This window comes from Macaca thibetana, chromosome 4 (genome assembly GCF_024542745.1).
Source record: "Macaca thibetana thibetana isolate TM-01 chromosome 4, ASM2454274v1, whole genome shotgun sequence".
Lineage (NCBI taxonomy): Eukaryota > Metazoa > Chordata > Mammalia > Primates > Cercopithecidae > Macaca > Macaca thibetana.
Genome location: NC_065581.1, coordinates 33,412,923 through 33,437,300, shown reverse-complemented (window position 1 = coordinate 33,437,300; position 24,378 = coordinate 33,412,923). Strand labels below are relative to the sequence as shown.

General features: G+C 46.6%; 1 protein-coding gene across 3 annotated transcripts in view; it reads right to left on the bottom strand.

Annotated features, from left to right (window-relative positions):
• The window catches only part of LOC126952699 (HLA class II histocompatibility antigen, DRB1 beta chain), a 68,088-nt gene that overhangs the window by 31,312 nt on the left and 12,398 nt on the right, over positions 1-24,378 (bottom strand). The window contains exon 5 of one of the 3 annotated variants that reach the window (XM_050787517.1): positions 1,263-1,286. The exons of 1 other annotated variant lie outside the window; for it this stretch is intronic. In XM_050787517.1, the coding sequence (XP_050643474.1) occupies positions 1,263-1,286 (24 nt within the window). Of the gene's footprint in view, positions 1-1,262; positions 1,287-2,889; positions 3,116-24,378 lie in introns of all 3 variants that reach the window. One more of the 3 variants, XM_050787513.1, reaches the window with a different exon arrangement.

Genomic DNA, 24,378 nt, shown 5'->3' with positions numbered 1-24,378 from the left:
GTCTTCCACAATGGTTGAACTAATTTACATTCCCACTAACGGTGTGAAAACTTTCCTATTTCTCCACATCCTCTCCGGAATCTGTTTCCTGACTTTTTAATGATTGCCATTCTAACTGGCGTAAGATGGTATCTCATTGTGGTTTTGATTTGCATTTCTCTAATGACCAGTGATGATCAGTATCTTTTCATATGTTTGTTGGCTGTCTTCTTTTGAGACGTGTCTATTCATATCATTCACCCACTTTTTGATGGGGTTGTTTTTTTCTTGTAAATGTGTTCATTTGTAGATTCTGGATATTAGCCCTGTGTCAAATGGACAGATTGCAAAAATTTTCTCCTATTCTGTAGGTTGCCTATTCACTCTGATGATACTTTCTTTTTTTTTTTTTTTTTTTTTTTTTTTTTGAGACGGAGTCTCGCTCTGTCACCCAGGCTGGAGTGCGGTGGCCGGATCTCTGCTCACTGCAAGCTCCGCCTCCCGGGTTTACGCCATTCTCCTGGCTCAGCCTCCCGAGTAGCTGGGACTACAGGCGCTCGCCACCTCGCCCGGCTAGTTTTTTGTACTTTTTTTTAGTAGAGACGGGGTTTCACCGTGTTAGCCAGGATGGTCTCGATCTCCTGACCTCGTGATCCGCCCGTCTCGGCCTCCCAAAGTGCTGGGATTAGGCTTGAGCCACCGCGCCCGGCCATGATACTTTCTTTTGCTCTTCACAAGCTCTTTAGCTTGTACAGGGAGAAGAAAAACAAGTTGCTAAGTCTCCTTGAGCCAATACTACTGCAGAGCACTGACCTTTTATTTTTTATTTATTCATTTTATTAGAGGGAGTTTCACTCTTGTTGCCCAGGTTGGAGTGCAGTGGCGTGCTTACCACAACCTCTGCCTCCCAGCTTCAAACCATTCTCCTACCTCAGCCTCCAGACTAGCTGGAATTACAGGCATGCGCCACCAAGCATGGCTAATTTTTTTGTATTTTTAGTAGAGAAGAGGTTTCTCCTTGTTGGTTAGGCTGGTCTCAAACTCCTGACCTCAGGTGATCCACCCACCTCGACCTCCCAGAGTGTTGGGATTGCAGGCGTAAGTTACTGCACCTGGCCGACCACAGGCCTTTTCTAAGTGGAGAGGAGGAGTTTTGGTGTAAATTGCCCGATCAGAAATTTGGAGCCAAAGTCTTTCCTATTATTTCTGTCTCATGCCTTATTACCTCTACCATCATTCTAGGAAAGCGAATCTGTTTCTAAAAGAGAATGAAAAGGTATTACCTGTTGGCTGAAGTCCAGAGTGTCCTGGGAAAAAGGGGAAAAGATATACACTTAAAAGATATGGAAGCAGGCCAGGTGCGGTGGCTCATGCCTGTAATCCCAGCACTTTGAGAGGCCGAGTCAGGTGGATCACGAAGTTAAGAGATCGAGACCATCCTGGCCAACATGGTGAAACCCCATCTCTATTAAAAATACAAAAACTAGCTGGGCGTGGTGGCAGGTGCCTGTAGTCCCAGCTACTCGGGAGGCTGAGGCAGGAGAATCACTTGAACCTGGGAGGAGGAGGTTGCAGTGAGCCGAGATTGCGCCACTGCACTCCAACCTGGTGACAGAATGAGATTCCATTTCAAAAAAAAAAAAAGATATGGAAGCAAATCTGTCCTCCAACATAATATCCCAGCCCAGATATCCCACCTGAGATTTCTCTAACACCACAACCTACATGAACCAGGGCAGAGAGAGAAGAAACTCACCACGCGACCCATGAAGCGTGAAGTGTCTGTCACAGGATCCAATGTAATCGCATTAGCGTTAGTGGCTCTGCCTTAATTTGCTCCAGAATCTCCAATTGAAGGATCCCTGCTTGTTAGCACCCTTTTTTTTTTAAAAAAAAAAAAAATCTCTGCAGGCCACAAGCTATTAAGCTTTGACATAGTAACCATGCACTGATGATTTCCGGATTAGCGAGACACTGGAGGTCATTTGGGGAAAAAAAGGCTTTATCCAGGGCCACTCATATACTGAGAACTAACCTCAGCAAAGCCATAGTTCCTCCTCCAGAAAAGCCTATGGAGAGTGCCAGCTACCAAACGCCCCTCATCTTTCTGATTCCTGAAGAAAATGAACAGCCCTGCCCCAAGGAAGAGCAGGCCCAGCACAAAGCCCCCGACTCCACTCAGCATCTTGCTCTGTGCAGATTCAGACCGTGCTCCTGAGAGAGGAAGCCAGGATTAGTGATTTTTATCCCAAATTGAACCTCTTTAATTGAGATCCTGAGATTCAGAGCTTTGAAAATGGGGAAGAAGGCTGCGCTGCAAGAACTGAAATAACTAGCTATTCCTGGGGAAAAAAAGGTTTTCAAATCACACTGAACAGTTACAAGGTTAGGCCTCAAACTCATTCAAATATTACAACTTGAGGTAAGGCATGACTTCAACATCTGATCAACAGAAATCCTGAGACTCAAAGAGGTTAAGTAGTTTGTCTAGAGTGACAGAGCTAGTAAAAGGCAGAGCTGGGATTGGACTTCCCTCATGCCAGGAAGGCCCCTACACGTCTACTCTTCTCAGATCACAACAAACAACTCCAAGCAACAGCACAGAAATATAGTCTCAGACCCAGAGGCAGGGCCTGGAGCCCAGGGAGAGTGGGTGACCCTGACCTGTGCCATCATGGGGAGGTTTAAAAGAGGGACAGCCTCTCCTGCCTGGCAGGCATGACTGCTTTCCCGGGGTACAGGTGTTTTTAGAAATGATTACAGGGCTATCCCCAGTGATATGTGCTGATGGAGATGAGAACACGGAGCAAATGAAAATAGGATGTGGGAGAGGAGAAACCTGACACTCAGGGATTAGCAAAGTCCTCTACTTACCAGGTGAGAAATGTATGAAGTCAGAAAGCTGCTCACTCCATTCCACTGTGAGAGGGCTCGTCACGCTTGGGTGCTCCACTTGGCAGGTGTAAACCTCTCCACTCCGAGGAACTGTTTCCAGCATCACCAGGGTCTGGAAGGTCCAGTCTCCATTCTGGATCAGGCCTGTGGACACCACCCCAGCCTTCTCTTCCTGGCCGTTCCGGAACCACCTGACTTCAATGCTGCCTGGATAGAAACCACTCACAGAGCAGACCAGGAGGTTGTGGTGCTGCAGGGGCTGGGTTTTTGCAAGATACACAGTCACCTTAGGTTGGACTAGGAGAAAAAATGTAGAGGGAATGAGTCAGGAAGACAGAGTAAATCTCCTTGTTTGACTGTTTTGTTTGTCTGCTTCTCTGCAAACCCAGGCTCTGGCCTTGACCAGGCCTCCAGCACAGCTGGTCATGTGGCCTCACAGTGTCATCAGCCTGGAATTTAATCTTTACAGTGGGGACCCATTAGATTTGAGAGATGTTGTGATAAATTATGTTTGTTTCTTCATAGCTTGAAATGGCATGCATTGTCATGGTGTTTACAAATCTTTGAAAGTACACAGTGTCTTAATGAAAACTGATTTCTGAGTCAGGTTGCTGTTTTCACATCCAAGGTCTGCCTTTTACTCGTTGATCCTGGAAGAGTTTTTCAATTCTTCTGTGTCTCAACTTTCCCACCTATAATGGAGGATAATTATACTAATTTACCTCTTGAGATTACATGAGCATTAATGCATGTACAATATATAAAACAATGACTTAAGATAGCCCTCCTTTTATGAGGTCAGAAGCTTCTCACTCCATTCCCCTGTGAGAGGGCTCATCACACTTGGGTGCTCCACTTGGCACCTACTTATCATCCTTGTACACCTTGAGAGAAGAATATGATTTAAAGCAATGTGGATAGATAAAGGGGCAGAGTAGGGCCCGGCGTGGTGGCTCACACCTATAATCCCAGCACTTTGGGAGACGGAGGTGGGAGGAACACAAGGTCAGGAGATCGAGACCATCCTGGCTAACACGGTGAAACCCTGTCTCTACTAAAAATATAAAAAATTAGCCAGGCGTGGTGGCGGGCACCTGTAGTCCCAGTTACTCGGGAGGCTGAGGCAGGAGAATGGCGTGAACCCGGGAGGCAGAGCTTGCAGTGAGCCGAGATCGCACCACTGCACTCCAGCCTGGGAGACACAGTGACTCCGTCTCAAAAATAAATAAATAAATAAATAAATAAATAAATAAATATGAGCATTTTACTTTGTACTCAGAATTGTACTAAGGGTTTTCTATACTTCATGTTTATATTTAATTCTCACGTCAGTTCAGTAAAATAAACACCCTTCTCATGCTTACAGGTGGAGAGAATAAAACGATGGAGATAAAACAACTTGTGCAGAGATACAAAGCTAGTAAATGGTACACTATAGATTGAACCAAATTACATACCTCTCAGGCTCAGTCACTATATCATATTCCTTCACATTCCATTTCTGAGAATAATGTCCTTTGTATTAAAACTATTTATATCCCTCTAATTTATGGGTGTGCACAGCAGTAAGACTACTTCTTTTAATGAACGGCAGCATTATACAATTTGAGGAAGATATTGTGTAGCAATTCTAGTTCCTTCAAAAGATTCCCCTCATCATCATTACCCTCCTCTGGAAATGACAAGATTTGCATTTGTCCTATGTGATGAGACCCATAGCTCCTGAGAAGTCTCCTTTTTATTAAAGGTAACAGTGGCCTCAAAATTCCTAAATAGAAACTATTGCTCAGAATTATTATTTCATATTTCTCATCATAAGGTAGTAAATTTGACCATCTCAAAATAGAAGAAAAAAGTGTTTTATTTACTTTGGAAAAACACACCTCTATTACTACAGAAAGTTCCAAATTTCTTGGGTAACAGTGACTATTGTCCCTGGATTTGAGAATAGCTATGTCTGTATACTCCAATAATAATTCAATACTGTTGGAAGTTGTGCAATTGCAACCAGAAGATCACATTTAATTTGGTCAACAGAAAATAATAATCTACTTAGAAACTAATTTAGCCCCAGTACTTGGGAGGATTGCTTGAACCTGGAAGGTCCACACTGCAGTGACCCAGATCATGCCACTGCATTCCAGCCTGGGTGACAGAGGGAGAGCCTGACAAAAAAAAAAAAAAAAAAAAAAAAAAGGCCGGACGCGGTGGCTCTTGCCTGTAATCCCAGCATTTTGGGAGGCCAAGGAAGGCGGATCACCTGAGGTCAGGTGTTCAAGACCAGCCTTGCCAACATAGCAAAACCCAGTAAAGTACAAAAATTAGCCAGGTGTGGTGGCAGGCGCCTGTAATCCCAGCTACTCAGGAGTCTGAGGCAGGAGAATCACTTAAACCCGGGTGGTGGAGGTTGCAGTGAGCGGAGATTATGCCACTGCACTCCAGCCTGCGCGACAAGAGTGAGACTCCATCTCAAAAAACAAAACAAAACAAAACAAAAAACAGAAAAGAAAAGAAAAATAGAAGAAACAAATTGTGAAAAAAAGTAACTAATCGTGATAATGGTAATCTAGGAAAGCCGGCTAAGGTTCACTTTAGTATTTTAGGATAAATGGGTGGTGATGGTGGCAGTGACAAGCTGTCCAGAGTGTCCCACTGTAGCGGGAAGTTGCAAGCAGGGGTCCCAGAAGTGGGACCTCTGTGCCCCATGTCCCCTGTGCCTTGTGTCCCTCAGGCAGCGTACTGTGCTGTCCCAACCCTTGAGCAGCCGGCAGGACTCGCCCCGAGGCCCGGAGCCTCCACCACTCCTGCCTTGCTGCTCTCACCCTGCAGCTGTGGGCAGCGCATGGAGCTGGGACCAAGCTTCAGGGACCCAGAATGGGAAGTGGGAGTGGCCCCGCTTTGGGGATCCGGCCAGGGGCAAGGCCACTGTCCCAGCCTGTGAGGGTGCCCAGTTCCTGCACCTCAGGATGAGGCTTTGCCTGAGTCTGCCCAGGGTTGTTTCCCCAGGGGTGGCCATTGAGCCTGATACTCTTGATGGCCAGGCCTGGGCCACAATCTGCTCCCCAACTTGCCTCCCCTGGCCCATCCAGGCAAGGAGGAGCCCTGGGTGAGAGGTGAAGTCTGCTGGGCTTCTGGGTAGGGAGGGGACTTGGAGAACTTTTCTGTGTCTAACTAAAGGTTTGTAAATGCACCAATCAGCACTCTGTAAAAACGCACCAATCAGCATTCTGTGGCTAGCTAAAGGTTTGCAAACGCACCAATCTGCACTCTGCAAAAACAGACCAATCAGCACTCTGTAAAATGGACCAATCAGTAGGACATGGGCAGTGCGTTATTCCCAAATAAGGGAATAAAAACTGGCCACCTGAGCTAGCAGCAGCAACCCGCTGGGACCCTTCCAAGCTGTGTAATCTTTGTTCTTTCACTCTTCACCATAAATCTTGAAGCTACTCACTCTTTGGGTCTGCACTACCTTTATGAGCTGTAACACTCACCAGCAAGGGTCTGCGGCTTCATTCTTGAAGTCAGCAAGACCATGAACCCACCAGGAGAACAAACAACCCCGGATGCGCCACCTTTGAAAGCTGTAACACTCACTGTGAAGGTCTGTGGCTTCAATCCTTAAGTCAGTGAGACCACGAACCCACCGGAAGGAAGAAATTCCAGACACATCTGAACATCTGAAGGAAAAAACTCTGAACACACCATCTTTAAGAACTGTAACATTCACCGCGAGAGTCCGTGGCTTCATTCTTGAAGTCATCGAGACCAAGAACCCACCGGAAGGAATGGATTCCGGACACATGGGCACCCCTGAGTGCTAGGGGAAGAACTTGCAGACATCACTCTTGCACCAGATGCCAGCCTGGGCCGAGCGAGGGGAGCTGCCTACCCCAGGCTGCCAGAAGGTGTGACAGGGGCCACTTGCCAGCTCCACGGACTGGGTGTGAGCACCGTCTTCTTCCCAGGAGGATCCAGGCCTCTGCATTCCAGGCTCTGAATGCCAAGAAGGGCCTCCTGTCCCCGCTCGGGGGTGTCTGCTTCCACTGCCAGGCCTCTCCCAGCTCTCAGGCGCCGACTGTGATCTCAGAGTGCAGTTGGTGCCAAGCCCCAGTGCTGTCACATCTTGATCGAGTGTGTGTATGCTCAGGGCAGCATTGACACACCAGCCTCCTGCCACCTCAGCCACGGGGAAGCCGAGGAAAAATGGGCGGAGGGCAACTGGTGTTGGCCTACAGGTGCCCATTGGACTGAGCAACCTGGGTGCCACGAATGGCGATGGGAGGCAGACAGCCTCCTGGGCAGAAGGTGGCAGGTCTCTCATGAGGCCTTTCCTGCAGACCAGGAAGGGCCTGAAAGCTGCTGGCTGGGTTGCCAGTCCTGCTGACAGGACTGGGAACTTGTGCCTTTTCTGGACCTGCCCCATGGCAGTCCGTGGTGGACACTTCCTCCCCTCTGAGGCATATTAAAGTCCTGAGCTCAGGCAGACATGAGGAGAGGATGGAGAGAAGAAAGAGAGAGGACGGGGAGGTGAGGGAAGACCTGCTGCAGAGAGGAGTTGCCCTCCCCAGGGTCTCCTCAGTGGCAGAGTGGAGCTGCCCTCCCAGGGTCTCCTCTCTGCTGAAAACTGAGGAGAGGACAGGACGATCAGCTGCAGAGTGGAGCTACTCTCTCTGCTGAGAGCTGAACAGGTGTCGGGACAACCTGGCTGTGGAGAGAAGCTGCCAACTGAGGATCTCTGAGCTCTTCTATTGCTTAATAAAGCTCCTCTTGGTCCTGCCCACCCTCCACTTGTCTGCATACCTCATTCTTCCTGGACTCAGGGCAAGAACCCGGCATCTACTGAATAGTGCGGCTAAAAAAGCTGTAACACAAACATGGCTGAAACATGCCCCTTGCTCGCCATGTCCTGAGCAAAGAGAAGAGAAGAGCTGTGGCTCTTCAGGGAGCCCAAACCTGGGAGCTCACCAAGACAGGGATGTGACTCCCTTTCTGGGGCCTGTGGTTCCTGGGGTCCCCAATCTTCCAGGTGCCACCATGTTCCCCAGTGCCAGCTGTGGTAGCTGCTTGTGGTGTGCCTGGTCCAGCTGCAGCCTCACAGGCAGCTGGCACCCATGCTGGTGCCTAGAGCTGCCCACCCTGCACAGCCAACATTCCTGGCTGTGCACAGTGTCCGGATCACACGCTCACTTGCTCACACATTCCTCGCCACCTGACTCACCCTTGACAGGTGTGGGATCCAGGCCGGTAGAGTGAGCCGAGTACAGCCTGCCAGGCAAAGTGGGTGGAATGAGCTCAGCTGGCCCAAGCAAAACTCAGGCAAAGGCATTACCAGCCACAGGATTCTGGCAAGAAAACCAACACCGCAAATGATCCTGTAACAGTGACATGGTTAGGCTGGCTGTTTCCCCACCCAAATCTCATCTTGAATTACAATCCCCATAATCTCCACGTGTCCATGGTGGCACCTGGTTGGAGGTTATTTGATCTGGGGGCCGTTTCCCCCATGCTGTTCTTGTGATAGTGAGTGAGTTCTCATGAGATCTGTTGGTTTTATAAGTGACAGTTCCTCCCACGGGTGCATTCTCTCTCGCCTGCTGCAGTATAAGATGGGCCTCTTCCCCTTCTGCCATGATTGTAAGTTGCCATCCCATCCATACAGAACTGTGAGTCAATTAAACCTTTTTTCTTTATAAATTACCCAGTCTCAAGTATTTTCTTATAGCCATGTAAGAACAGACTATTACAGGTGGCAAAGAAAAGTAATTCTTAATAACATACTGAAATACAGTTAAAGGGAGCACTTTCAAAACTTGTTCCCAATCACCACGCAATGCTTCTGTAATACACTGCGTAGGATTCTTTCTCTACTGTAGAATTTTCGAAACATTCTATGGGGACGTTCTCCATGTACTTATTGTGTCAGTTTCTTCAAATAATGATTTTTCTGAATATACTGTATATTTTGATGGTTCTTTGGTGAATTTTCTGGTGTTTGAACTGGTTGTTTGCAGTGAGGGGAGCGGGAGGATTTGTGTGATCCCTTCATCCTGAATTGTGTGAAGGTCAAATGTATCAAATAAGCTCTGGAATTGTCAGAGTAGACAGACAGCCCGAAATGAGCAGGCAAGGGAGCCCCTGGGAAAAGGAGTCTTGGAGTCACTGCCCACTGATCATCAGCACTGTGCACTAATAGCAAAAAGGACAATGGCCACACTGGTTACACCTGGACTTGTGGTTGGTCCCTCCGTCCCTGGAGGGAATTTATCAGGCCCTAGGCAGAAACAGCCATGGCAGGCCCAGGGACTCTCTCCACTGATGAAATGGTGCACTCCTCCAATAACTTCCCGTAGAATAGCCTGTTGCTCGTTGTAACAATAAAAACCACAGCGCTGGGTGGAGATTTTAAATACTGAGACATTCAACATATGTGGTAATATGTACAACCCCAGAGCATACACACCCGAGGAATCCTCCCGAAACATGTTTGCAAGTGACACCCCCTCAGGCCCCTTCATGAGTAATCACGTGAGATTCTCATAGAGAGTCCTTCAGCACTGGTTGCTTCTGGCTCCTTCTTTTGAGCAGCCCACTCTGTCTCCTCTTTCAGAGCGTACTGTCTCTTTAAATAAACACTGCTACTATTCTTTTTCCCGCTGGAACAGCCCAGAACCGTTTTTCCACTCCTCCCTAGGAATGTACTGTATTTTCCTTCAATAATCTCTGCTACTCAACCCTTGCTATGCATCTCTTGACTGAATTCTTTCTTCCAAGTTAGGCAAGAATGGAAGATTCGTACACTTGTTAGTAACAGAATTAATCAGAAATGTCCAGGCTCATTGGGTTGGTCTCTTTCTGAACATGTGCAGGCAATTCTGTGTTCTCGTCCTCGGGAGGAAAACGCTAAAGCAGGGTTTTCTGTTGTTTGTTGTTAAGAGATCTCTACTGGGTAATGGGCTCAGAATCAGTTTTTGGTCTTGAGTCTGCAAGTCAATGACACGCCTGTATCTTCAGAAGAGTAAATCTGAAACCCCAGGGTTTGGCCTCTCAGAATGGAGTGAAAAGATGGAGAGGAGGAGATAGGGGTAGACTGGGGAGTAGAATGAGAAGAAGACCCACAAATATGACAAGATTTATATATCAGCATTGTTCATTCCAAACTTAATGAAGACTGAGATCAGACACTGAATATTGACATTGACTCTTCTTTAAGAAAAAGCCCTGGATGCCTGTTTTATTCCAGGAGAACAGTCTGACTTGTTATTGAAACCATCATATATTTGGACATGTGTATTTGGGTAGTAGAAAAACTGAGTAATGGGAGCAGGGGCAGGATATAGCATTAAGATGAGAAGAAAATATTAGAAACACAGTGAGCTTTTGCTAATTTGTCTGTAAAAGTATCACAGTATTTGTTTCTGAAATGGTTATGAGAACCTACCACAAAACATAAAGACGAATTCTCCTTGACAGTGTGATAGACTGCAAATAAATATTGAGTTAGATTTGGATTTCACCTGGGCTGTATAATTTACTAGCTATGTTTTCACTGATATCTTGCCTACCTTAGCCTTGCCTATTATCCTCATAAAAATACTGATAGTAATTTTTTACTGCACCGAATTATTATCAGAATAAAAGGGAAAATGTAAGCAAAGGAATTAGGTACCATGTTTGGTGATAATAAAATATTGTACAAACTATACTTTCCATTTGTTTCTCAAAATTTCCACACCCAAATTATAAAAGATAAAAAAGCACACCCCAAGCCAGCACGACCTTGTAAGACTTACTAATAAATAGCAAATTTCTCTGCATGTGGTTTAGAGAATCCAAGCAGAATTTCTAGCATATTGCAGATAGAATAGGCATACGTTTTTTTGTAACATATCTACAATTTTAATATAAAATAAGTAGATGAGTAATAGAGAATGCTGTCAAATGCAGACAAATATGGGATAAAAAAAAAAAATAAATCCATATTGTTCTATGTAAGGAGATAATTTTTTAGAGTAGTTTTAAATGTACAGAAAAATTGCAGAGAAAGTTCAGGGAGTTGCCACACCCCTTTTTCCCTAAAACAGCCCTCTGTTCAGTGTCTTCTATTATTATCCTCCTGCATCATTGTGGTACACTTGTTACAACTAATGAACCAGTACTAATACTTATTGTTAACTCAGGTCCATAGTTAAATTACGGTTCATTCTTATTATACAACTTTATGGGTTCTGATAAATACATAATGCCATATATCCACCATTAAAGTGAAATGGTAGACCTTTGGGTCTTAAAGCTTGAAACTTATATTTGCTTTATCTGAGTTTCTTTCCAAAAACAGATCCCACAGGCCTCTCAAAAAGTATAAAAGAACTGGAACTCACCAGATCATCTCATCCAGACAATGAGACTCCCTGTTCCTCATTCATCATGATTGTTCCCTTACCCCTCCCTAGTTCCTGTTTTCCCACACCTAGCTACATTTCTTCCCTGATATATAAACTCCTAATTTTAGTCAGTCACACAGATGGATTTGACACCGGTCTCCCACCTCTTCAGCTGCAGCACCTGATTAAAGATTAAAGCCTTCTTCTTTGGCAATACTCATTGTCGTCTCAGTGATTGACTTTCTGTGTGGTGCAGCAGCAAGATACAGACTGAAGCCCTTGTGTGTAAGACCTAGAATGAACCTGGTGTTTTAGTAACAAAAGTATCCTACGAAGTAGTTTCATTGACCTAAAATTGTCCTGGACTTCACCTCCTCATCCATTCCTCTTCCTCCTGAAACCCTGGAAACCACTATTTACTGTCTCTGTATTTTTGCCTTTTCCAGAATGTTATATAGTTGTAATCATATGGGATATAGTTTTTTTCAGATGGGCTTTTTGACATAACAGTATGCATATAAGGGGACCGGGCGTGGTGGCTCACGCCCGTAATCCCAGCACTTTGGTAGGTCAAGGTGGGCGGATCTTGAGGTCAGGAGTTCGAGACCAGCCTGGCCAATGTGGTGAAACCCTGTCTCTACGAAAAATGCAAAAATTAGCTCGGTGTGGTGGCACACGCCTGTAATCCCAGCTACTTAGGAGACTGAGGCAGGAGAATTGCTGGAACCTGGGAGGCTGAAGTTGCAGTGAGCCGAGATCACGCCACTGCACTCCAGTCTGGGACACAGAGCGAGACTCTGTCTCAAAAAAAAAAAAAAAAAAAAAAAAAGAGAGAGAAGAAACAGTATGCATACAGGTTTTCTTCATGTCTGTTCATAGCTTGATGGCTTGCTTCTCTTTAATATAGAATAATAATCCATGGTATGGATATACCAGAATTTGCTTATCCACTGACTTACTGGAAGATATCTTGGTTGCTTTGAATTTTTGGCAATTATGAGTAAAGCTGCTATAAACATTCGTGTGCACTTGTTTGTGTGGACAGACGTTTTCTGCTCATTTGGGTAAATACTTGGGATTACAATTGCTGAATCTTATGGTAGAGTGTGATTAGTGTTGTAAGAAACAGCCAGAGCGTCTTCCAGATGAGGCAGGAGAATAGGGTCTGGACGCAGCGAACTCCAGGTGGTTTCACGCTGACTTCTGAATAGAACTAAATTCAAAAGAAAACCCTAACTTTCTACGCCTAAGTAACAAAGTAACCAGAGACTGCTACTCCCTTTGCAAACCCCCACCTTTTCTGCTTGGCAGATGGTAAATTGAAAGTACCTCTGATTGGTTGTTTTTTGCAACTAATCAGATGTTTGCATAGAAGTATAACTTTGTAACTTTATTTTGGCCTCTTACTGGTTGCAGAGTTTTTTTCCTCAAAATTTCTACAGCCTAGTGATAAAAACCTAAGAAAAGCAAGATAAAACAAGCACAAACCAAGGTGGCATAACCTTGTAAGACTTACAAATAAATTACAAATTTCTTTATCTATAGTTTAGAGAAAGTTGACTCGAAAATGTTGCAAATAGAATGTTTTTGTTAACATATCTACAACTTTAATATAAAATAAGTAGATGAACAATAGAGAATACACTCAAACTCAGACAAGTAAAGAATGAAAAGCAAAACTAAATCCATGTCCTCCCATGTAATAAGACCATTTCTAAAGCAGTTTTAAGTGTAGAAAAATATTTCAGAGAAAGTTTAGGGAGTTCCCACATACTTCCTTCCCTAAAACAGCCCTCTGTTCAGTTTCTCCTATTCACATCTTGCATCAGTGTGGCACACTTGTTACAAGTAATGAACCAATGATGATACTTACTGTTAACTGAGGTTCACAGTTATATTAGGGTTCACTCTATTACACAGTTCTACGGGTTCCGATAAATACGTAATGTCATGTGTCTACCATTAAAGTGAAACAAACCCAATAGTCCCATAGATAGTTATTTGGATAAACATAACATCTGACCCTTCTGCTCTTAACACTTGAAATTTATTTATTTTTTTTTTGAGACAGAGTCTCACTCTGTTGCCCAGGCTGTGGTGCAGTGGCCGGATCTCGGCTCACTGCAATCTCCACCTCCAGAGTTTACGCCATTCTCCTGCCTCAGCCTCCCGAGTAGCTGGGACTACAGGCTCCCACCACCTCGCCTGGCTAGATTTTTGTATTTTGTAGTAGAGACAGGGTTTCACCGTATTAGCCAGGATGGTCTCGATCTCCTGACCTCATGATCCGCCAGTCTCGGCCTCCCAAAGCGCTGGTATTACAGGTGTGAGCCACCGCGCCCGGCTGAAATTTACATTTTTAAAACCTGAGTTCCTTCCTCAAGAAAGAATCCTGAGGTCTCTCAAAAATTATCAAAGAACTGGAACTCAGCAGTTCATCACTTCCAGACCATGAGATGCCAGTCCCCATCTGGCAATTATGGAAACAGTTATGATTTTTCCTTATTGTCTGGAGTACTTGTTTTCCCATACATAGTAACATTCCTTCTTTGCTACATAAACTCCTAATTTTAGTCAGTCAGGGAGATGGATTTGAGACTGATCTCCCATCTACTCAGCTGCAGTGCCTGATTAAAAATTAAAGCCTTCTTTGGCAATACTTGTTGTCTCAGTGATTGGCTTTGTGTGTGCCCAGGGTAGGAGCCAGACAAATCCAGGGTGTTTCAGTAACGAAAGCATCATACAAAGTAGTTTCCCTAATTATGCCTGAGGCTCAACCTACTCACCCATCCCTCCTCCTCCTGAACACCTGGCTACTTACTGTCTATATTTTTGCCTTTTCCACAGTGTCATATAGTTGTAATTATACAGTATAGAACCTTTTCAGACTGGATCCCTCCACTTAGCAATATGCTTATAGGTTTCCTCCGTGTGTTTTCATAGCTTGATAGCTTATTTCTCTTTACTGTAGAATAATACTCCACGGTATGGATATATCACAATTTCTTTATCCACTCAGCTTGAGGACACCTTGTGGGCTTTCAATTTTTGGCAATTATAAATAAAACTCCTGTAAATATCCATGCACAGGTATGTGTGCAGACATAAGTTTTCCATTCGTTTGGGTAAATACTCAGAAGTGCCACTGCTGGACTGTATTAAGAGTATGATTAGCTTTGTAAGAAACAGCCAGAGTGTCTTGCAAAGTGGCTGTACTGTTTTGCATTCCCACCAGCAATGAATCAAAGTCCCTGTTGTTGTACCTCCTTGCCAGCATTTGGTTTTCTGAGAGTTTTGGATTCAGCCCAAAAAAATTGCCTTTTTTTTTTTTTTTTTTTGAAATGGAGTCTCACTGTGTCGCCCAGGCTGGAGTGCTGTGGTGCAATCTTGGCTCACTGTAAGCTCTGCCTCCCGGGTTCATGCCATTCTCCTGCCTCAGCCTCCCGAGTAGCAGGGATTACAGCCACCTGCCACCATGCCCGGCTATTTTTTTGTATTTTTTTAGTAGAGAGATGGTGTTTCACCATGTTAACCAGGATGGTCTCAATCTCCTGACCTCATGATCCACCCACCTCGGCCTCCCAAAGTGCTGTGATTACAGGAAGGAGCCATTGTCCCGGCTGACAAAAAATTGCTTTTTAAAAACTTTTTACTTGCAAATCATTATAGAGTCACAGGAAATTGCAAAGATAGTACAGAGAGCATATGTGTACCCTTTTAAGAGGTGAAGCCAGCTGGACTTCTGGGTTGAGTCGGGACTTAGAGAACTTTTCTGTCTAGCTAAAGGACTATAAATGCACCAATCAGCACTCTGTAAAAACGCACCAATCAGCACTCTGTGTCTAGCTAAAGGATTGTAAATGCACTGAAGGGGTGGCTTGCCCCTCCACACCTGTGGGTGTTTCTCGTTAGGTGGAACAAGAGACTTGAGAAAAGAAATGAGACACAGAGACAAAGTATAGAGAAAGAAAAATTGGGCCCGGGGGACCGGCACTCAGCTTACAGAGGACCCACGCCAGCACCGGTCACTGAGTTCCCTTAGTATTTATTGATAATTATCTTTACCATCTTAAAGATAAGGGAGTGGCTGGACAATAGGATCATTGTAGGGAGGAAATCAGCAGTAAGACATATGAACAAGAATCTCTGTGACATGAATAAGTTTAAAGGAAAATGCTGTGCCTTGAGATGCATATGCAAACATCTCCATAAACCTTTTAGCAGCATTGTTTCAGCCTATCACATGGGGAGAAACCTTAGACAATACCTAGCTTTCCTAGGCAGAGGTCTCTGCGACCTTTGGCCATACGTGTCCCTGGGTAGTTGAAATTAAGAGAATGGTGATGACTTTTAACCAGCAAGCTGCCTTCAGGCACTTGTTTAACAAAGACACATCCTGCACAGCCCAAAATCCATTAAACCTTGAGTCACCACAGCACATGTCTCTTGCAAGGACAAGGTTGGGGGTAGGGTTACAGATTAACAGCATCTCAAATACAGAACAAAATGGAGTCTCTTATGTCTACTTCTTTCTATATAGACACAGTAACAGGCTGATCTCTTTCTTTTCCCCACAATGCAACAATCAGCACTCTGTGAAAACGCACAAATCAGTGCTCTGTGTCTAAAGGACTGTAAATGCACAAATCAGCACTCTGTAAAAACGCACCAATCAGCACTCTGTGTCTAGCTAAAGGATTGTTAAATGCACTAACGAGCATTCTGTAAAATGGACCAATCAACACTCTGTAAAATTCACCAATTAGCGCTCTGTAAAATGGACCAATCAGCAGGATGTGGGTGGGGCCAAATCATGGAATAAAAGCTAATCACCCAAACCACCAGCAGCAATCTGCTCGAGTCCCCTTCCATGCTGTGGAAGCTTTGTTCTTTGGCTTGTTATACCCAGATCGTTTGTTCCCCAAAGAAGACCACCAGAGTCCAGAGTCAAAGCCAAGTGGCAAGGATCTTTCACTGCAACTTCGAACTTGGTCCCTTCATTCCACAGCATAAAAGAGGGCCTCGAACAATGCGAGTGCTTGCCTTTTATAGCCCGATGTAAATAGGATACGTAAAGTTACAGAGGAACAAGGGAATTCTTTTGGTTACAGCACTATAATTGGTTAATATTTTAAGTTATACATTTAGCAGTTTTTTATTCATTCCCGCTCTTTCAGTAAAACCACAAACGGCTGTGTCCTTATCGGAGACTTTCCAGGTGGTGTTTTTCTAAAGTTGAGATATATGGTAGTCTCTGAGTTGAGGAATGTGTTTGTACTGGGCTCAGGAAGTTGAGAGATAAATGGTGGGATGTGTTTGTACTGGGCTCAGGAAGTTGAGAGATAAGAGATATATGGTGGGATGTGTTTGTACTAGGCCTGTTTGTGTTGAGCCTGGGGCTGAGGAATGTGCCTGATTTCTTTCATTTCCCCCTTTCTTTCAGGTACCTCTTGAGCCAATTTTGGGTCTTATAAGTCTGATTCTGTTTCAGCGTTTACAGGTTGGTATTGGGCTCTGAGGACCATGAGCTGTACGGTGTCAAACCTTTCCCTGACAAACTGTAAAATTCTGTTAACAACACAAGGTCCTACGGTAAACAGAAATAGTAGACTTAGCAGGGGTCCAAGGAAGGGGGCTAACAGGGAAAACATAGAGGAATTCCACCATTGGTCTGCAGCTGAAGCAAACTGCTGTGTTCTTACTTCTGTGCTTAACTTGCGTAACTGCTGGACCCGGTTCTCTACAAGCCCTGATTCATTTATGTAGAAACAACAGTCTTCCTTAAGAAACATACATGTACCACCTTTTTCAGCAGTGAGTAGGTCTAGGGCCCTCCGGTTCTGCAAGGTTACCTGAGCTAGGGACGTGAGCTGTCGCTGAAGGGAGGCAAGGGACTCAGCCGACTCCTCCATAGCAATGGCAAATTGTTGGTATAACTTGTTGCTTTCTATGAGGGTGTGACCTAGGCCCCCCCCCACCAGCCCGGCCGCAATGAGGGATGAGCTGAGGGAGATTCCCTCAATGAGGGGGGAGAAATATGGCTCGTGCAGGTCTCGGTCTAGGGACTGGGTGAATAGCAGTACTAGTCCAGTTACCGGTGTACCCCAGGAACTCGCCGGCAGTTAGTAGAGTCAACCGGGGAACTAATGTGACAGGAAGACACAGTAGATTGGTAACAGAGGGACCAGATAGGTTCTTAGATAATGTTCCATTACGCCAGAAGAATATGCCCGGCGGAGCCCTTAGGGTGGTACTGGGGGCGTTGCAGTGATGTTGCAGAGGCTGGAATTGGTTCCTGAGAAACAGTAGGGAAACTTCTCCTGACTGGGGTTTAGGTATAGTGGCACGTTAGGGATAGGGGCATATGAGAGGTTGTTAGCTTGGGCAGAGGTAGAGGATCCCCATGGCAGAGGGACAGCGGTTAGCGGTGGACACCCTAGAGTGGCACACAAAAAGCAGCCAGACAAGCTCTGAAGTCCTGTAAGGTTAGCAAGTTCTAATCCTTCTTGTAATAATTTTAACCAGGAGAAAGGACGTAAGTCTTGTGTTAGTCTGTTTTCTTGTCGTTGGATATTCCCATGGACCAGGGGCCGTACCTGCACTAGACCTCGCCACAGATAGAGGTGACTGCTAGGCCATGTGGAGGAGGAGGAGTAGTATACAGCCCCATGTTGAGGCATGGTCCAGCGGGAATTCCAGGGGTCTCTGACTATCCATGTATATGAAAAGTCCCCGTCCCGTCTATGGTGGAAGGGCCACCTAGGATCTAACTGTTCTTCCTTTCCCCAATAATGGGATTTATGGATGTTACAATAGTTATAAGGACAGCCGGCATTTTGGTGCCACCAATAATGTTTACAATTGTATTTAGTCTGATCAAACTCAAAGCATATCACTGGTGCCATTGGTTTGGCTATTTGACAACCAGTAAAATTTAGTAGAATTGGGCTATTGCACCCTGAGGAGGGGCAATCAGCACTGGCCAATAATTTCCCGGGCTCATGAGGTTGCCCAGGGTGGGTTAGGTTTTCATAAAGCCAGAATCTCCAGACAAAGGGATTAAGAGCTGGTTTTGTGATTTCCCCAGCAGCCACTAGGGTGACTAGCGTTAGGGTTAGACTACCTAACTGCATGTTTGCGGTGAGCTATGCTGCCGGCGCAGGGTGAGCTTTAAGGGGTTGTTCTTAGCTCTGTCCACAGTCCACGTGGCCGGTGCTTCAGCCGCCGCCGTGATTGGCCCCAGAAGGTCGGAGGTTGGGTCCACTGGCTTGATGTGGGTGTAGTGGATCCACAATGCGATGCCTTCTACCTTCAGGGCAGTGGGTGTGGTTAGGAGTACTTGGAGTGGTCCCTTCCACCTGGGTTCTAGGGTCTCTTGTCAGTGTCGCTTGACCAGGACCCAGTCTCCCGGCTGGTACGGATGGGGTGTTGGTGGGGGGCCGGTCTCATATAGTTCCTTCAGCTTGGGCCAGATTTCTTGATGAACTTTCTGCAAGGCTTGTAGGAAAAATAAGAGTTCAGAGACATTTTCTGTTTCAGGCTTGAGCAGATCATCTTTTAGGCTGGGAACCAGGGGTGGGGGTCTGCCATACATGATTTCGTAAGGGGTAAGGCCCAGTCTGTAAGGGGTATTACAGGCCCGGAACAGAGCATAGGGGAGAAGGACCACCCAATTAGCGCCAGTCTCCATAGTCAATTTAGTTAAGGTCTCTTTCAAGGTCCGATTCATCCTTTCTACCTGTCCTGAACTCTGGGGCCTGTAAGCGCAATGTAGTTTCCAATTTGCCCCAAGGATGGAAGCCAAATCCTGACTTACCTTAGCGATGAAGGCCGGCCCATTATCTGACCCTATCTGGATGGGGAAGCCATACCTGGGGAGGATCTCTTCCAGAATTTTCTTTGCTACAACCTGAGCAGTTTCCCTTTTGGTTGGGAATGCTTCAGTCCACCCTGAAAAAGTATCTACAAAGACAATAAGTACCGATACCCGTATTTTCCTGGCTTTATCTCAGTAAAATCTACTTCCCAGTAGATACCGGGCCTGGTTCCCCTGAGCCTTGTTCCCGTTGCAGCCTGGGATTGGGGGTAGGCGTTGTTAAGCTGGCAGACTTTGCAACTTGTCACGATGCTGCTGGCCGTCTCGGCTATATGTCTGATTTTGAGCTTGGAGCATCTGATCAGGTCTATCATCTGCCAGGCACCCAGGTGGGTGGTTCGGTGGATGTGTTTTAACACTTGTTGTCCTAATTTTTCTGGTAGGATGGTTTGGTCATTAGTATCAGTCCACCACCCATTCCGGATCTGTTTCAGGGGAAGTTTGTCAATCCACTGGAGATCTTGTTCTGAATAATCAGGGAGATATGGCAAGTCCCGGGGGCCTGGATAGGGAGCTGAAATGCAAGGAGTTGGCTGGGAGCCTTTGCCACACTCCTTGCAGTTTGGTCTGCCAGAAAGTTGCCTTGAGCAATTGGAGTGGTTGGTTTCTGATGCCCTGGGCAATGTACAATAGCCAATTTTTCTGGTCTCCATAGGGCTGTTAACAGGGCTAGGATCTCTTGCTTGTTTTTTATCTCTTTTCCTTCAGCTGTTAGTAACCCTCGCTCCCTGTAAATGTCCCCATGTATGTGTGCCGTAGCAAAAGCATATCGGCTGTCTGTGTATACTGTCAGTTTCTTCCCTGCCCCTAAGGTAAGAGCTTGGGTGAGCGCTATCAGTTCAACCTTCTGGGCTGATGTCCTCAGGGGCAGGGGTTCTGCCCAGATTACCTCAGTCTCTGAAGTCACTGCCGCTCCAGCGTACCTCTGGCCTTGGTGTACAAAGCTGCTCCCATCAGTGAACCAGACTAGGTCAGCGTCAGGAAGTGGGCAGTCCTGCAGGTCCTCTCGAACTCCGTGCACCTGAGCTAGTATCTCGGTGCAATCATGGAGCGGGGCGTCCAGGTCCGGGTTGGGCAGCAGCGAGGCAGGGTTTAAGGTTGTTGGGAGCAGGAAAGTTATCCTGAGGGGATTTAGTAGTAGTCCTTGGTAGTGGGTGAGCCGGGCGTTACTTATCCATCGATTAGGTGGCTGTCTGAGTACACCCTCGATGGCATGTGAGGTAACGACCCGTAATTCTTGACCCATGACAAGTTTATCAGCATCTTGTACCATCAGGGCCGTGGCCGCAATCATTCGGAGACAAGGGGGCCATCCGGCAGCCACTGGGTCTAATTTCTTTGACAAGTAGGCAACCGGCCTCCGCCAGGGGCCTAAGTTCTGAGTTATTACCGCCTTGGCGACACCCTTGCTCTCGTCCATGTATAAGTGGAAGGGCTTGGTGACATCAGGTAGTCCCAGTGCAGACGCAGAGAGTAGGGCGGTTTTTGATCTGTTGGAAAGCTGACTCGGCTTCTTTCTGTCCAATTAAATGGCTGCTGCCCCCGTGTTGCCTGATACAAGGGTTTAGCCACCTCTGCGAACCCAGGTATTCATAGTCTACAAAATCCCGCCGACCCCAGGAATTCCCTTACTTGTCGGGTGGATTGTGGCCTGGGGATCTGCAGAACAGTCTGCTTCCGGGCGTTTGTTAACCAGCGCTGCCCTCCTTTTAGCAGGTACCCCAGATATGATACTTCTGATTTACAGATTTGAGCTTTCTTTGCCGAGGCTCAGTAGCCTAGATTCCCTAGAGCTTGTAAGAGACCCTTGGTCCCTTGAATACAAGCTTCTTGGGTCTCAGCAGCAATCAGGAGGTCATCAACATACTGTAGTAAGGTTATTTCAGGGTGTTTGCATCGGTACTCACCCAGGTCTTCATGGAGGGCCTCATCGAACAGGGTAGGAGAGTTTTTGAATCCCTGCGGCAGTCTGGTCCATGTCAGTTGGCCACTTATGCCCCTCTCAGGGTCCGTCCACTCGAAGGCGAAGAGCTTTTGGCTCTGAGGGACTAAAGGCAAACTGAAGAAAGCATCTTTCAAATCTAAAACAGTGTACCATTGATGTTTTGGGTTTAGGGTACTCAGGAGGGTGTACGGGTTAGGCACATTTGGATGTATGTCCATAACCCTCTTATTGACTTCTCTCAAGTCTTGTACAGGTCTGTATTCTCTGCTATTAGGTTTTTGTACTGGCAACAATGGAGTATTCCAGGGCGAGTGACATGGGCGAAGGACCCCTTGGTCGAGGAGCTGGCGAATATGTGGTGCAATCCCTTCTTTGGCCTCTAGGGGCATCAGATATTGGCGTACCTGCATGGGGTCTGTCCCAGGCTTACGTTCAACAAACAAGGCAGGACGGTGTTTTGGTAGTCCTAAGCCCCCCATTTCTGCCCAAGCTCCTGGATATTGCTGGAGCCAGGTTGCTATGTCCTGGTCAGGGGTCGCTCGCTCGTGGTGGAGCCGGTACTCATCTTCTAGGGTTATAGTCAGGACGGACACAGGCTGATTTTGGGAGTTGGTCAAAACGGGCCCCTCAGGGAGGGAATGGATCTGTGCTCCCATTTTAGTTAGCAGGTCTCTCCCTAATAGGGGACAAGGGCTCTCAGGGATAACCAGGAAAGAATGGGTTACATTCCTGGCTCTGAGGTTTACGGTTCTTTGTGTTGTCCATGGGTATTTCTTAATTCCTGTGGCCCCTTGTACCCACGAGGACCTGGAGGATAATTTTCCATTAGTTTTAACTAGGACTGAGTGCTGTGCTCCCGTATCGACCAAGAACTGAACTGGGGACCCCTCCACTTGCAAAGTTACCCTAGGTTCGGGGAGGGGATCTGAACCCCATCTTCCCTAGTCTTCGTCTTGAGTGACTAGTATGGGTGTAGACCTAGGGGGTCCCTGTCCTTGTTGTTTCTTTTTGGGGCAGTCTCTTACCCAGTGGCCAGATTCTTTACAGTAGGCACATTAGTCTTTGCTCAGATTATCATGTCTGGGGGACCACCTATGTTGGGTGTTCTCTGGCTGTAGATGCTCTTTCTGTACTACTGCTGCCAGGACCTTGGTCATTTTTTCAGTGGCCTTAAATTGCTTTTCCTCTGGAGTATCTCTGTTATTGTAAACCCGCTGGGCTATCTGAAGGAGGTCCTGAATCTGCTTTCCCTCTAAGTCTTCTAATTTCTGGAGTTTCCTTTTAATGTCTGGGGCCGCCTGATTTACAAAAGACATTACAACAGCTGCCTGACTTCCTGGAGCCTCTGGGTCTATGGGGGTGTACTGTCTAAAAGCTTCCATTAATCTTTCTAAGTAGGCAGCTGGGCTTTCTGTCTTTCCCTGCAGAACAGAGTATACTTTAGCCAAATTAGTGGGCTTGAGAGCTGCTGCCCGGAGACCCACCATTAGAGTCTGGCGATAAAGGTGTAACCGTCCCCTACCTTCTGCTGTGTTGTAGTCCCATGCCGGCCTGGTCAGAGGAAAAGTCGCATTTATGAGGTCGGGGTTGGCAGTCGGTTGACCATCGGTCCCGGGACCATCTTTCTAGCTTCTACCTGTATTCTCTCTCGCTCCTCCATTGTGAACAAGATTCGGAGGAGCTGCTGACAATCATCCCAAGTGGGCTGGTGGGTGAACATGACACTATCCAGTAAAGCCATTAAATCTTTGGGGTTGTCTGAAAACTGAACACTCTGAGTCTTCCAGTTATACAGATCACTGGTGGAGAATGGCCAGTACTGGAGCCTGGGGATTCCCGTGTCATCTAGGGGTCCTATTTCCCGAAGGGGTAGAGCCACTGTGGAGTCAGGCGGCTGGGGGGGGCTAGCCCTCAAAGTGCACCCCCGCATCCACCCCGCCGGCCCTTCAAAGTTACTTTCACTTTCAGCGGGTCCTGGTGCGCCAGCTGCCTCCCCGTCCGCCTGCTCCTTCCCGCGGCTCAGCCCGGGAGGCTGGGGCCTGGGGCCTGGAGGGGTATGGAGGGGGTTCTGTGGACAGTGGGTCCCCGCTATCAGGTAGAACAGGATGGGGGGTGCAGTCGACTGCTTGGATTTTAGCGGCCGAGCAACCAGTGCCTTACAATGTTCAGGGGCTGATTGGAAAGGGGACAGCCAGGGAGGCGGGTTCTCAACAAGGTCCTGCCATACAAGGATATATGGGATTTGATCTAAGTGGCCCGCACGCCCAGGTAGGAAAAATCTTGGACTTTACTCTAGTGATGACAGGAAGTCGGAACGTACCTTCGGGTGGCCACCCCACATCAAAGGCAGGCCATTCGGGGCAGCACAGAGTAATTAGCTTTCCCTTCCTGATTTCCATACTAAGATAATGGCCCCTTGCTCTAACATCCTTGAAATTACTTGTAAGGAGAGATAGGGGAGTGCTCTGGGTATTACCTATCCTGTAATAATTTGTAGTCTCTTCCTGTAAAAGAATATGGGTTAGAATTCCTGTAAAGGAAATCTGGCGTATTAATAATATCTAGTCGCAAGCGTGCTCCGGAAGCCCGGGTCAGAATCAGATCAGATAAAAATCTAGATCAGACGAGAGCCAGGGACGTCTCCCACTGGTCTCCGCTGGCTGTCCTATAGCACATCTGCCAGGACTGCGTCAGCTTCAGTTTCAGACCTCGCGAGTCACAGATACAGGTTCAGAACAGACACAGACAGACAAACGGAGACGAGCCGGCTCACCTATCAGCAGATTGATCCTGGTAGATCCATTGACCAGGGGTCTGGTGGGCTTGGGGAATCCCGGACGAGCCCCCAGATGTTATACCCAGACCGTTTGTTCCCCAAAGAAGACCACCAGAGTCCAGAGTCAAAGCCAAGCGGCAAGGATCTTTTACTGCAAGTTCAAACTTGGTCCCTTCATTCCACAGCATAAAAGAGCACCTCGAACAATGCGAGTGCTTGCCTTTTATAGCCCAATGTAAATAGGATACATAAAGTTACAGAGGAACAAGGGAATACTTTTGGTTACAGCACTATAATTGATTAACATTTTAAGTTATACATTTAGCAGTTTTTTATTGGTTCCCGCGCTTTCACTAAAACCACGAACGGCTGTGTCCTTATCGGAGACTTTCCAGGTGGTGTTTTTCTAAAGTTGAGATATATGGTAGTCTCTGAGTTGAGGAATGTGTTTGTACTGGGCTCAGGAAGTTGAGAGATAAGAGATATATGGTGGGATGTGTTTGTACTGGGCTCAGGAAGTTGA